The sequence below is a fragment of the Panicum virgatum genome, chromosome 3K (genome assembly GCF_016808335.1).
Source record: "Panicum virgatum strain AP13 chromosome 3K, P.virgatum_v5, whole genome shotgun sequence".
Classification (NCBI taxonomy): domain Eukaryota; kingdom Viridiplantae; phylum Streptophyta; class Magnoliopsida; order Poales; family Poaceae; genus Panicum; species Panicum virgatum.
The window spans coordinates 57206488-57220546 of record NC_053138.1 but is presented as its reverse complement, the minus strand read 5'-3'; the positions used below and the strand labels follow the sequence as shown (position 1 = coordinate 57220546).

At 47.9% G+C, this 14059-nt stretch overlaps 1 protein-coding gene across 1 annotated transcript; it reads left to right on the top strand.

The window, feature by feature from the left end:
• The first annotated feature begins 193 nt into the window (after positions 1–193).
• Positions 194–13852, top strand: LOC120701098 (probable LRR receptor-like serine/threonine-protein kinase At1g05700). Its single transcript, XM_039985259.1, has 13 exons — positions 194–359; positions 5045–5556; positions 9640–9824; positions 9964–10454; positions 10552–10690; positions 10825–10896; positions 11099–11170; positions 11244–11324; positions 11496–11659; positions 11766–12001; positions 12079–12205; positions 12573–12641; positions 13019–13852. The coding sequence occupies exons 1-13, from the start codon at positions 194–196 to the stop codon at positions 13708–13710; spliced, it is 3006 nt and encodes a 1001-aa protein (XP_039841193.1). The 3' UTR covers positions 13711–13852.
• Positions 13853–14059: the final 207 nt, after the last annotated feature.

The following is a 14059-nucleotide window of genomic DNA, read 5'->3' as shown; positions in this document are numbered from 1 at the left end:
GTATTAGGAGCCAGCACATTGGAAATACCGGGGACAGGTGCATACGGGCACACACAAACAATCAGCGTGCATCAAAGTGTATCGGTATGTCCTCACATGGAGCAGCGTGCAGTCCGCCGGCTGGAAGGAGAGCACGCCATTGCCGCCGTCGTAGAGCAGCTAGCTGCATCTGCAATTCTGCATGAAGTTGCCGATGACGGTCGTCTCGTTCATCGCCCGCAGCTTCTCGTTCGGCATCGCTGCGCTGAACCTGGCCACCACCATGCACGCCGTGGCGGCCTTTGTCCACGGGCGCCCAGCTGGGATAAGGTGCGGCCAATTCGTCGACCAGGCGGACGCCGTCGCGGTGGCGCGCCGCGGTCTGATCCGCCGACCGCGAGGTGCGGCGCATGCTGGCGGAGGGACCAGCTTGCATCGCCTGGACGGATGGAGTTGGACGGCAAAGAGCAGAACCTGCGCGTGATGTGATCATGTTCGGCGGCTACCATCCCTGCGGATGCGCTGGACATGCGCGCGGCGCGGAAGCGGGTCGCGTTCCAGGCGTGCGCTGCGAGATCGACATGGAGGATCCGGCACCCCGGCGTGCTCTGCGGCGGCCGGGATGCCGCCGGCACGCGGCGACCCCGGGGCGTGGTGACCCTCGCCGCGCGGTCTTAGACGAGCCGAGGAAGACGGAGGAGGGGTTTTTGTGATTATATATGCTCGTCAATCTCGGCCGGTAAAACTTGATCCAACGGTTGTTGTAGCACCTAGGGGTGGACGGTATTTCATTTACCGTCCACCCCCGGACGGTATTTGATTTACCGACCTCCCCTAGTGTCCGTCCCCCTGTTGCCCGTGTGGCCGCCATCGTCGACGGCAACCACGCCGGCAGCGGCAAGCCGTCACGAGCTCCCCTCCCCGTCCCCAGACTCCCGTCCGGCGCTGGAAGACCATGTCCGCCGCCGCCTGGCGCCTCGCTCGCGCACCACACCTCGGCGGCATTGATTCAATTCGTGTCAGCTCCTGGGAGATCCGAGGACAGAGACCTAGGATATGAGCACATACAGCAGGCTGGACCGGGCGCTGCTGCTGCCGGACGCAAGGCAGAAAGGGTCTCGCGATCCAAGCCTGCTGCTGCGCGGGGACGTGCACCTGGAGGACATGGCACGCGGCAAGACCGAACGAGCGCCGCTTAGAACGCCGCGCGCGGTGGTGGTCTTGCTTCGAGGCAGGCGGCGTGCCGGCTGCGGTCACCGATGGCGGCTGGACTGACGCGTGGTCGAGACCCTGCCGGCTGCGGCAGGATCGGGCGGCTCCCGGAGCAGCTCGCATTCCAGGCGTACGCGGCGAGGACGAGGACGAGCCTTGATCTGCCGTGGCGTGCCCCTGGAGGACACGCGGCGGAAGCGGCTCGCATTTCAGGCGTGTGCTGCGCGATCGACATGGGGGACCCGGCGGCACCACGGCACGGCAGGACGAACCTGCTCAGATCGCCGGGGCGTGCTCTAAGGCGGCACGACACGTGGACGGGACGAACGCGGCGAGGTCGCCGTGGCGTGCTCGGCGGCGCGGCCGGCATGCGGGCGGCGACCGGGCGTGGTGACCCGCGCCGCGCGGACTTAGACGAGCGAGGAAGACGGAGAAGGCCCTTTTGTGATTATATACTCGTCAATCTCAGCCGGTAAATCTTGATCCAACAGTTAGTATTGCACCAAGGGGCGGACGGTATTTCATTTACCGTCCGCCCTGGACGGTATTTGATTTACCGACCGCGCGCCCCCTGGGTCCGTCCGGCCGGCCGCCATCGTCGACGGCAAACCACCCGGCAACGGCAAGCCGTCACGAGCTCCGCCGCGTTATCTATCACGGACGGAGGGCAGAAGGTTCTCGAGGCCGTCGATCTGCCTCGTGCCGAACGAGGAGGACCTGGCAGCGCGGCAAGACCGAACGAGCGCCGCTGAGAACGCCGCGCCCGGTGGTGGTCTGCTTCGGGGTAGGCAGCGTGCCGGCTGTGCGCGGCCACCGATGGCGGCTGGACAGGGCGCACGCGGTGTCGCTGCACCTGCACGCCGCGGCCCGGTGGGTGCTCGACCGGGACGGGTCGTAGTAGCGGGCTTCTTTGCCGGAAGCAGAGGAGGGAGCAGGTCGAGCACTAAGTCCAGAGAAGAGGTCGAGAGGTCGCTGCCGGTGCCGATGAGGCGATGACCGCCTCGGCCTTTTCTGCGGCGGGTGGCCGATGAGGTACTCGGCGATGTACTGGTCACCCTGCCCGCCGTCGACATGGGTGAGGGGGAGGCCGAGGCCGGCGCTAGTGGCGAGCGTCAGGGCGGCGCACAAGAGCGCGAGCCAGAGCAACAGTCTCGCCATTTTTTGCTTTATCCATCCTTGCGTGCGTGCGTGTGCGTGCGTGGGGGAGAACAGTACGAGCATAGATTACCTGAAAAAAAAAATTCAAATCCCCAGGTTGAACTGTGATATATTCAAACTGAGTAAACACAAGAGTTTACAGGATTTGTGAAGCATTTAGTAACATGATCAATGAGGCTGATATCATCTGAATTTAGTCACACATGATGTTTTTATGAAGAGTAAATTGGACCTATCATTAAACTAGTAAATAATTAAATAAGATATAATGTTAACGGACGGAGTTGAGCTGAGAGTCAGTTCATGAGCTTTGAAATTTTCATCCACCCTTAGTCTCCTGTCTTAGAGCATTTTCACTGGATCAACCATCCCTTTCCCCCAATAAAAAACTGCTATTTTTGTGATAAGAGGTACTTCAGCACTTATAAACTTTTCCAACACTTATTACTATTTTCCTTTACCAATCCAACACAAATGAAAGGGAGTCATTCTTCTATCCAATTAATTGGTGATTGGAGCGAACGGGTGCCTAACGCCTAACCGTACTGGTTAGATGGCCTCAGCAGCACTCCTCAGATCCTGAGTTCGACTTTCGGTTGGAGTGAATTTTAGACTGAGGTTAAAAAAAATCCCCTCGCTTGGCTACGCGCCAAAGCACTTGGAAATAGACCTGGGCATCCTCCGGGCCGGGTCGGGTTCGGGTCGGGCCAAAAAAATCCCGGTGTTTTTTCTAGCGGCCCGTGCCCGACCCGACCCGGTGGCCGGGCCGTAAAATTGAGCCCGCACCCGACCCGACAGCCAGTCGGGTCGGGTCGGGTTCGGGTCGGGTCGGGCCGGGCCTATGTAAAATGTCGGGTTCCTTCGGGTTTTTCAGGTTTCGGGTCAAAATTTTTAGCCCGTGCCCGGCCCGTCAGTCATACCGGGTCAAAAAATTTGACCCGAGCCCGCCCATCAAACTCTTCGGGTCGGGTCGGGTCGGGCTATTTTCGGGCGGGTTGGGTCGGGTCCGTCGGGTCGGGCAGCCCATGCCCAGGTCTACTTGGAAAGTGGTCTCGGCTGCCGGCCCGCTCTCACACGACAACCGTATGGGCTACGGCACATTGTGTAATTGTGCCCTCCTCATGTCAAGTTTTTTTTAATTGGTGATTGGACATTGGTAGTTTGCTACAACAACTATCACAAAAAATGAATAGTTATTAATTATGGAAAGAGATATGAGATATGAGTAACCTATTGGGATGCTCTTATTTCCAAGGTGGATTCTTTTTACATTGAAACTACTCTCGTATTATATGTCAAAATCGTGCGGCATCTTTGGCAATGCTCCCTGCTCGACCTTGCTTTCATGTTGAGCATATATCAAATCAACTAAGAACGTTTATATAAAACTCGGAGAAGGCAGCCCTAGTTATTATCCTTGATGACCACCGGAGTTCTATGATAATTTTGTCTATTTCGAGACGATCGAAACAAGAAAATTTCAAATTGATGATTCAAAAAGGAGAAATTTTTCAAAATGACCCAAAGAGACCACCAATTAGACCAAAAACAACTCTAAACATGCATTTCAAAAACTTGAAGTGAAACCTTTCAATTTGATTCATTGAAATTTTGAACGGCTCAAACAAAAATTTTTGTTAAAAACCTTTCCAATTGGTTTGGAACAAATATATTTGGAGTTGATCGAGATGGACCTCCCACTATCCCAAATCAGAATTACCTTGACAGCTGAAAACCATCAAGAAAACATGCAATTCCGGATTTTGGTAGTGTCAAATTAAACTGAAAAAACTTTCAACACTTCTTCTAGAAACTTTTGACCCCAAAACTTGTAGACTGGTTCAAAAAATGTATACAAATTTAAAAGCATTCAATGAAACTTTGTACTAGTTGATTAGCGCCTAGTTTATACGCCACAAAGGATCGAAAGTTGTGGCCCACGGGAGTGAAACAAGGTAGATAAAAACTACCACTATGCATGCAACCTAGCAGACCACTAGTCAATGCAGCTTATGTTAATTACTAGTACTAGCTAGCTGCCTAGAAATTTTGCCCCTGAACCGGCAGTACGAATAACGCCACGGTCGTCGCCGTCGCGGCAGCGCGCGCGTCCCCGCTCGACGGCGACAATCCCGGCAGGCTACATAGATTTCATTTTACGCGCCGGGAAGTCGCGCCCGCGGCCTGCAGGGATAAGGACGCCCGCCATTGTTAATTGCTCGCCGGCCGGCCGTCCTCATGCCTCGCCATGTGCATCAACATCAAACGAATCAGCAACGGCAAAGCCCTCCTGATTTTTCAGCAAAATGAGATCAAACTAATCAGAGTTATTTAGCTTAGCTCGTTGACTTAATGGATCGATGATCTGCATGGACCTACCCACTCAGTCATGTACTACAATTCCAGTGCTTGCGATGCACGACGTTGACCGGCCTGTATACGACCGCCGCGTATTCATTCGCTTGCTAGCTTCGCCCATCGATCCATCGGCCGTACCAACCCGTACACATGATATATGGGCTACTAATTAACCACCTTTGCTACCGGTCAATCTAGTTTGCCTTTCGCCCCAATCAATATCATGGCTCCATCACCTGTTGTGCTGCTCTTGGTCCTTGCCGCAGTAGTGTCCATGCTTGGATCGTCCGAGCTCGCCGTCGTCCATGGCGACCTCGATCCTCCAGGCACCATTAAGCTGCATGCTATACCATTTCCGTCGTCTTCTACCCTCCGTTCCTCAATCCTCGTGGTTTTCTGTTTTCTCAAACGTACCTAGTTTTAATACATGCAGCGGGTTTCATCAGCATCGACTGCGGCATCGCCGAGAACTGGAGCTACCGGGACTCCAACTCGGGGGGTCTCCTCTACGTCTCCGACGCCGGCTTCGTTGACGCCGGGGAGGGGCTCAACGCCGTCGTCAGCCCGCCGTACGCCGACCAGGGCCTGGCCGACCGGTACCGCAACGTCCGCTACTTCCGCGAGGGCGGCGCCGCCACGCGCAGCTGCTACACGCTCCGGCCGGTGGCGCCGGGCGGCAGGAGCCTCGTCCGGGCCATCTTCTACTACGGCAACTACGACGGCCTCAACGTGCCCCCCACCTTCGACCTCTACCTCGGCGTCAATCACTGGGCCACCGTCAACGTCACCTCCGCCAACGGAGTGTACATCTTTGAGGCGGTGGCCGTGTCGCCGGCCGACTTCGTGCAGGTCAGTGTCAGCTCAGCTGTTTGCCCAAGATCCGGGTCTAATCTTGTAATCTCTAGTTTTTATGCCCATTTAATTTAACACTTTTTACTCTATCCCATAATACAAGGCGTGCATGTAATTCATCAAGATTTAAATTCTGAATTTTTTAACCTATACAATTAATCTTGTACAATGGAGATTTTATATCTTATAAAAATAATACCATTGGATTTGTGTTTTTAAGTTTTATATGACTATAATTTTTTCGCTATAAAATAACTTTTTATATTAAGACAATATCATTGAGTTTTTGTGTCTGCTATACAATAGTTTTTTATACAACCAATAATTTGGGATGGAGGAAGTATCATACTAATCACTTTGTGATAATGACACTTCTTGACTAGCAATGTCTCATTACACACGATCTAAGAGTACTTCCAAGAGCTTCTCCAAATCCCACTAGCTAAATCTCATTTAGCTATCCAAAAGGTGGGAGATCCAACAGATTTTTCATCCATCCCCTGCTTCTTCCTCTCACCTGCCGACCTCTGCTACCATGGCCTCTCATCTTGTCTTGGACTATTCTTGAGCTCAACAACACACCTCACTTTCAGCTCCAGCTCGTCGGCATTCCTCGCCCGCCCCGTCGATCGTCGCCAAGCCGCACAACATCTGTTGCGCGCCAACCGAGTGCTTAGAACCAGCCGCCTGCCTGGCGAGCACCCGCCCCACCGCAGTCGTCTGTGCAGGCTGTCACACACGGTTTTAAGGACAAAATCGAATGCATAACTATATGTATGCCAGGATCAAATTTCATACATATAGTGATATTATAAGTGAATAATCAGCAACAGTATCACGTAAAAGAGAAAAAAACAACAAATAAAGGACTATCAGAGTTATACAGTTTATCCTGGAAACGGGGGCTTCAAACTCCACAGGCAATCGACTGGGGGTTGCGTACGCCTAGAACTCAGCAACATCTTCAAAAGACTTCACCACAATTTTCTCCTTCTGAGCAGCAATAACCAGAATGTGATTTATATCCATCTTTAAGTTTATTAATCATGTGAGGGTCCAAGCCGCTCTTGACCGTGAGCACGGCTAACCGGTTAGTTTTAACTCTGCAGAGGATGTACACTTTCACCACAATTCGCGTAAAAGTTCCGAAGAACTTTGAACCCAACCACGCATGTGCTAGCTAGGCACAATATCACACTTCCGAGGTGTGATTGCATAGGGACGCTACGAGGTCTTTACAAAGATTCCCTAACCCATGACAATCCGCTAAAGTTTCAAGCCAAAGCAGTCATAACACTGTCCTAATGAGGTGGTACCTTGCCAAAGGACCATTAAACAATACCAATTGCCCTAAGAGGACCGAGCTATACCCCGTCGATGCATCCCCTCTTGCCCTATCGGTAAGATTGTCACCAGCTAGAGTCTCTAATTAATTAGCCAAGACCAGAGCCATGTAGTATTGTGGTTGTACGGTTTTCTTGGGTGGTTCTCCACGTTCCAATTAAATCATCATAATACTCTTGTAAATAAGTATAGACAGAAAGATGGTTAGGGTCACTTGTCTTTTTCCAATGAAAAGTTACTCTTACTACTCTTCAGCTTTTGCTCACTTGAAACTCTTGATTCTTCAATCTTCGAACGGCGGTCCTTCTACTCGGAGCAATCATGGGCAAACATACAAAGCAAACAACAAGATACAACTAAGAACATTACACCATAACAAAACAAAGGCTTAAAAAGAACGTACTAAAGGATAGGGCTCGCTGCTATGGTTATGAGAGCGCAAGAAACGCGGAAAATGGAGCTAAAACGGCGATTCTATAGACTAAACAGTGCTTCAGGGATCTAGTCGCGATTAACTATAGAGTTAAGAGCTAGCGGAAAAGATTTGCAAGACACAGAAAACTATGCTCACAGAGGATAACAAGGTCATAAAGCTATCGCACACGTTGCAAGGATCACGTGAGCGCGAGAATCGATGAAAACGTGAAAGATATGGCTAAAACAAGGTTCTAGGGGTTTATTTGTGAAGAAACAGAGCTTCCAGGGGCTAGATCTGAAGAAACCAGGGGCCTAAATATAATTAAACCTAAACTTCAGAGGGTAGCAAGGAAAAAGGTGGGCTGCGGGCGGCTCTGGACTGCGGGCAAGATTTTCCTAAAGCTAAGGGGTTTTACTATAAATATTTGGACCAAAACCTAATTGGTTTTGTATAGGGCTAGACCGTGGGTTGAAACTGGGTAAACATAGGGGCCTTTTTGAAAAACTGCAAAGGTTGACCGGTACCCTGTGGTTTGACTTTGGTTTAGATCCAATCTGGTCGAGATCGGACGGGCGGGGAGATTTGGGGATAGGGTTTTGCGGGCGGTAGGAGGCGGCTCTGTGGCGAGCGGCAGTGGAGCAGAGCCGGCGGCAGGAGCGAGAAGGGGAGGGGAAAAAGGGGTCGGAGAGCTCCCTTGCTACCTTGCGAAACTCTGGGGTGGTGAACTTGTCGAGGAGAAGGCATGGGGTCGACGGCGAAATGGCGACGACTCGCGAGAAGGAAGACACCACGATGAAGAGGACGACGAGCTGAGCACTAGGGTGGTGTCGGATTTCACTGGAGATGCACGGATGTGGAGGATGGTGGGATTCTGGAGAAAAGATTATTTTAGAGATTCCCAAACAAGGAGCCTCCCTATGGGTAGTCTATATTTTTGTGTGGAGTTGCCATGAGAGGTTGGTTTAATATATAGGGAGAAAAGTCTCACCATCCCACATCAACTAGCAATGTGGTACTAAACCTCCCTCCCATGCTAATGGGCTTTACGTGCCTTTAGCCCATTAGGGAACACATGAATGGGCCCTTGAGGTCCATTAGAGTTTTATGTACTTTTGATAGACTTAGCCCATTTAAAATTCGGAATTAATTATTTTCGAAATTAAAATAATTCTAGAAAAATCTAGAATTCATATTTAAAGTCTGAAAAATATTCCAAATGGCCCAAAAATTCTAGGAAAAATCCTAGAAATATATTGGGACCTAACGAACTCAAATATAATATTTGGAGCTCATGAGAATATTTGGAAGAGCCTCTAGAAATTAGAGTTTGCTCTAGGGAAAATGGGAAAAGAATCCAGAAAAATCCGGAAAATTCCCGGGAAGAACTTTTGATGATAGAACACGTTTTGAAAGGTTTTCACACTCAACAACACTATGCATGTGACATGAATGCATCACCAGAAGAACAACATCATTTAATTATAAAAACAACCAATAATTATTTTCTTTTACACTAAATTCTCTGTGAAGAAAAATAAATGTTGAGAAAATTTTAAAATTGTGAGAAAATTGTTGTTTTATTTTTAATGTTAATCACATCCTGAAATTCCAAAAATTTTAGGGTGTGACACAGGCGCACCCGCAGCAGGTGGTGCGGCCAAAAGAGCGCGAGCGGCACGGACTCCATGGACTGGGTGGCCTCCGCCGCCGTTGCGGCCCGCGCCTCCTGTGGCCGTGGGCGCGAGCTCCGCCGCCGCGGCCGGATAGGGCAAGGTGGAGCTAACGGACAAGGTCGATGGAGGCGAGGCGGCGCCAGCGGGGGGACGGGGGCTCCACCCGGCGAGCTGGCAGAGGGCAGCGGCCGGCGGTCGGAGGTGGTGCACGCGGAAGCAGCAGAGCCCCGTGGCGGTGAGTGGACGGAGAGCGGCGGCCGGAGGGCGAACGAGAGGAGAGCGGAGGAGCTCAGAAAGCATCGCGCGGGAGGGCGCACGGGGAACACGGGAGGGGATGGTGAGCTGCGTTCGCCAGGCAAAAACTCGCGGATGGGGCTAGTTAGCGAGTGGGATAGAGGATTGGGTTTTTGGAGAGTCCGTTGGATCTTATTTTTACTATAATTTTGCTATTTTTAGCTAACCAACCCATTTTAGAGAGGCCGTCGGAGATGCTCCTACAGATTTCACACATGAATCTTATCTCCCCACGGATCTTTCCTCCATTCATAATTCCAACCAAACTGTCATTTGACTATTTTACAGTATATATAGATTCTCTTGTTAAATCAATTACTCATCATAAGTAACTTGAGCATGTACATACAGGTGTGCTTGGTCAATACAGGGTTGGGTACACCATTCATCACTGGGCTTGACCTCAGACCGCTGAGAGCGAACATGTACCAGGAGGCTACGATCAACCAGTCGCTGCTTTTGCTCAGTCTTTCCCGCCCATCAGCCAATTTCGGTTTCAATCGGTACCAGTTCTGGCCAGGCTCTATACCATTCAGGTCAGTGTGACCTTCAGACTCGCTATCAGATGATACCTCTCGGTAATCAGATATTTGAAATAATCAGCATTAAGTGGTTAATTATTTCTGTAGATTGTCTCACCACGATTTGGTTTCTTGAAAACAATAACAATAATAGGTACCCCTCTGATCCGTATGACCGACTCTGGCAAAGGTATGGCAACAATGCAGCATGGACCAACATAACAACCACAAAGAATGTGAACGTCTCAAACATCACTAGCTTCGACAAGCCAACGATGATACTGGGGAGTGCCATCACTCCGGTGAATGGAACTCGCATCGACTTCTCATGGACCTCGGATCCCGCCTTGGACAATGACAACCCAACCTACCTTTTGTTTCTCTACTTCGCGGAGTTAAGCAGGGTGCCAAGCAATGCGCTGAGGCAGTTTGATGTTCTTATCGACAACTCTGTATGGAATGGCAGTCAGAGCTTTACCCCCAAGTACCTTTCTGCAGAGGTTGTGAAAAGGATGGTGCAGGGTTCAGGCCAGCATACTGTCTCGCTTGTGGCCACACAGGAGGCCACACTTCCACCCATCCTGAACGCATTCGAGATATATTCAGTAAAGCCGATGACTGAGCTTGGGACCAATGATGCAGATGGTATGTCTTTATTAACACTCCTTTCACTTGGTAAACTGCTGCGAATCACTTGCATTGATCAGAGAGTTGCCTTCTTTTTATCTTTCCATATGAACAGCTAAGGCTATGATGATGATCCGCGCAACGTATACACTAAAGAAAAATTGGAAGGGTGATCCTTGTGCACCAAAAGCATTTGCATGGGATGGCTTGGACTGCAGCTATCCATCATCTGGTCCTGCATGGATAACAAATCTGTAAGTAGCACACTTAAAAGCATCCTACTATGAATCTCGAGAGCATTAAAGACAAATAAATGCAAGCATTAAAAACCTAAAACGAATGGAATTTTCCATGTACTGGTATTAACCTGATGTTGGATTTGTTCCAGGAGTCTATCATCAAGTGGGTTGACTGGTACAGTTGATTCTTCTTTTGGGGATCTAAAATCCCTCGAATACTTGTAAGCGACCAATATTGTCATTCAAAGTATAGTGGTTCATACATAAGAATATTAAAAAGTCTTCAAGTTCTCACCTCCATACATATAATACTTACCTGTTAATTCTGCTTATGGAAACTTAAAGCAGTACAAAATTCAACTTTTGCTAATCGAGTATATTATCTACTCTGGTGTTTTCTAATAACTATATGGAAACTTCCAGGGATCTGTCAAATAATAGCCTATCCGGTCCAGTGCCAGATTTTCTAGCGCAAATGCCATCACTGAAATTCCTGTAAGTATTTTGTTTACCTGAAGTTACTTTATGATAATTGCATCACAATATTGAGAAAACTGAATTTCTGCAGTGACGTGTCAAGCAACAAACTTAGTGGACGGGTACCTGCTATTCTACTAGAAAGGCATCAAAATGGATCTCTTGAATTGAGGTTTGCATCGTATAACCAACTCATATTTCAATAGTTCACTGCATTTAATAAATTAAAGGAGATAAAGTAGAAATCATGTCTTAGATCCTGCTATTTGAATCAAACAAGTACGTTGTCAAATTTTCTCTTTCTAAATTGAATTAATTTCAAGAGATGTTGCTCCAATGCTAGGACTGGTAACAACGCAGATCTATGTGATAATGACGCTTCGACCTGTGAGTTAGAGAAGAAAAGCAGCAAAACACTTGTTATTGCAATAGTGGTTCCAATAGCAGTAGCAACTCTACTGTTTGTGGCTGCATTTCTCATCCTCCGTAGAATAAGAAATAGGCAAGGTGACATTTCTTTTTGGGAATTAGTTTCAGAAACATCAAGGAATTCGAACATCTAAATTTGAATCTACTGAAGATTGTTCATATGTGACATGTGGTTCTTTTCTAGACAAATGGGTGGCAACCAACTCAAGACTTAATAGCAAAGAAGACAGATCAAACATATTTGAGAACAGAAAGTTCACATACAAGGAGCTAAAAGCTATGACTGCTAACTTCAAAGAAGAAATAGGGCGAGGAGGTTTCGGTTCTGTCTTCCTAGGATATTTGGAGAACCAAAGTCCAGTTGCTGTCAAAATGCGTTCAAAAACCTCCTCTCAAGGGGATAAAGAGTTTTTAGCAGAGGTAGTCGATTCAGTTGTATTTTATCTTCTTTATGCATTTTGAAAACTGAAACAAAATGTTCTTATTACATTTTTTAGGCTCAACATTTGACCAGAGTTCATCACAAGAACTTGGTTTCCTTGATCGGATATTGCAAGGACAAGAAACATATGGCCCTTGTCTATGAATACATGCACGGAGGAAATCTAGAGGACCGTCTAAGGGGTAAATTACCAACTTCCTGGACCCTCAGAAAGGAAAAAAAATACCTTTGTGCCTAGTTGGTTTAACATGCTCTTTTACTCACCACCATGGTAAATGTTTTGATACGTACATTGCAGAAAACAAAACAAAAATGATTGTTAGTGATAGGGATATTTGTTAGGTGGATGTTTCTAAAACATAAAGTGTAGAGTATTGTATTTATTTTCCACCATATCTAACATATGTTGTCGAGATATCTCAAGGGCCCTAACTTTTATGTCATGACACACTTTTGACATGCAACGTGACCAGATTTCACCAACCATCTTTTTCATCATTTTGCACAGAACTTGGTATATAACCATTTTGTTGTGATCACTCATCACAGGAGAGGCCTCTGCTGCTACACCCCTCACTTGGCATCAACGTCTAAAGATCGCGCTCAACTCCGCCCAAGGTTAGTAAGACTAGACTTGCCCGAATTAGAGAATTTGTAGCAAGCGATGCATCCTGAATTCCTGATGCAAGTGCATCTGTGTCATACTTTATACTCTATCCGTTCTAAATTATAGATCGCTTTCGTATTTATAGATGCATAATTTTTAATATGTTTCTAGACATAGTCCCCCTAAAAAAATGTATCTAAACATAGCGTATATTTAGGTGCATAGCAATGCACCTAGAAATGCTAAAATGATATATAATTTGGAGCGAAGGGAGTACTTGATAAAGCCTGCATGCATATATGAAATGCTGCCTATTTACCTAAATCTGACAAAATTTTCACAAATCCAACTAACCATAAACTCTACCGCCTCATAATCATCGATGCAGGATTGGAGTACCTACATAAATCATGCCAACCTCCACTGATCCATCGAGATGTAAAGACAAAGAATATTCTGCTATCTGCTGACCTTGAGGCGAAGATAGCTGACTTTGGGCTCATGAAGGCGTTTGCCGACGAGTTCAAGACCCATGTCACCACCATGCCTGCTGGTACCCTGGGGTATCTTGACCCTGAATACTACAACACATCCCAGCTCAGCGAGAAGAGCGACGTATACAGCTTCGGAGTTGTTCTTCTGGAACTTATCACAGGCCAGCCACCGGCAGTCCCCATAAGCAACACCGAGAGCATCCATGTTGCCCTATGGGTGCGCCAGAAGCTCTCGGAGGGTGACATTGCAAGCATTGCTGACCCAAGGATGCAAGGGGAGTATGATGTCAACTCTGTCTGGAAAGTTGCAGAGTTGGCGCTGAAGTGCAAAGAACAGCCATCAAGGGAGCGACCGGCTATGGCTGATATTGTAGGAGAGCTCAAGGAGAGCTTGGAGCTGCAGGTGTCCTATGCAATGGGCTACTATAGCTCAGCCCCGAGCAGCACACTCAATCTCAGTGCAACAAGTGTTGATGTGTATAGCGATGATGCCCAACTAAGTGATCACCCAGGAAAGAAAGCTTTGCCTGAGTTGCAGCAGGTAGGCATTGCATCTGCAACTCATATAGGTCCTGCACAAAGATGAGACCAACCGATCAACTTTTGTATGTTTTAGTCTCTATTTTGTATTTTTTATCCTTTCACGAGGAAAGTCTAGATTTTGTATATAAGGTGAGGATTTGTCATAAATTTATATGTTCTATAATTTGAGTTATAAGAATCTTCCAGGTCCCAGCTCTATGACTACACCTATGAATGTTGTCAGCTCAGTCTAATAAAAAATACTCATTCCCTACATATATGTTATATCTAGGTACATAGCAAAGTCTATGAACCTAGAAAAATCAAGACAACTAATAATTTGGGATTGAAAGAGTAGAAGAATTTCAAAGTGGAGCCTAATGTCCAGAAATATAGAATACTCTATCAATGAT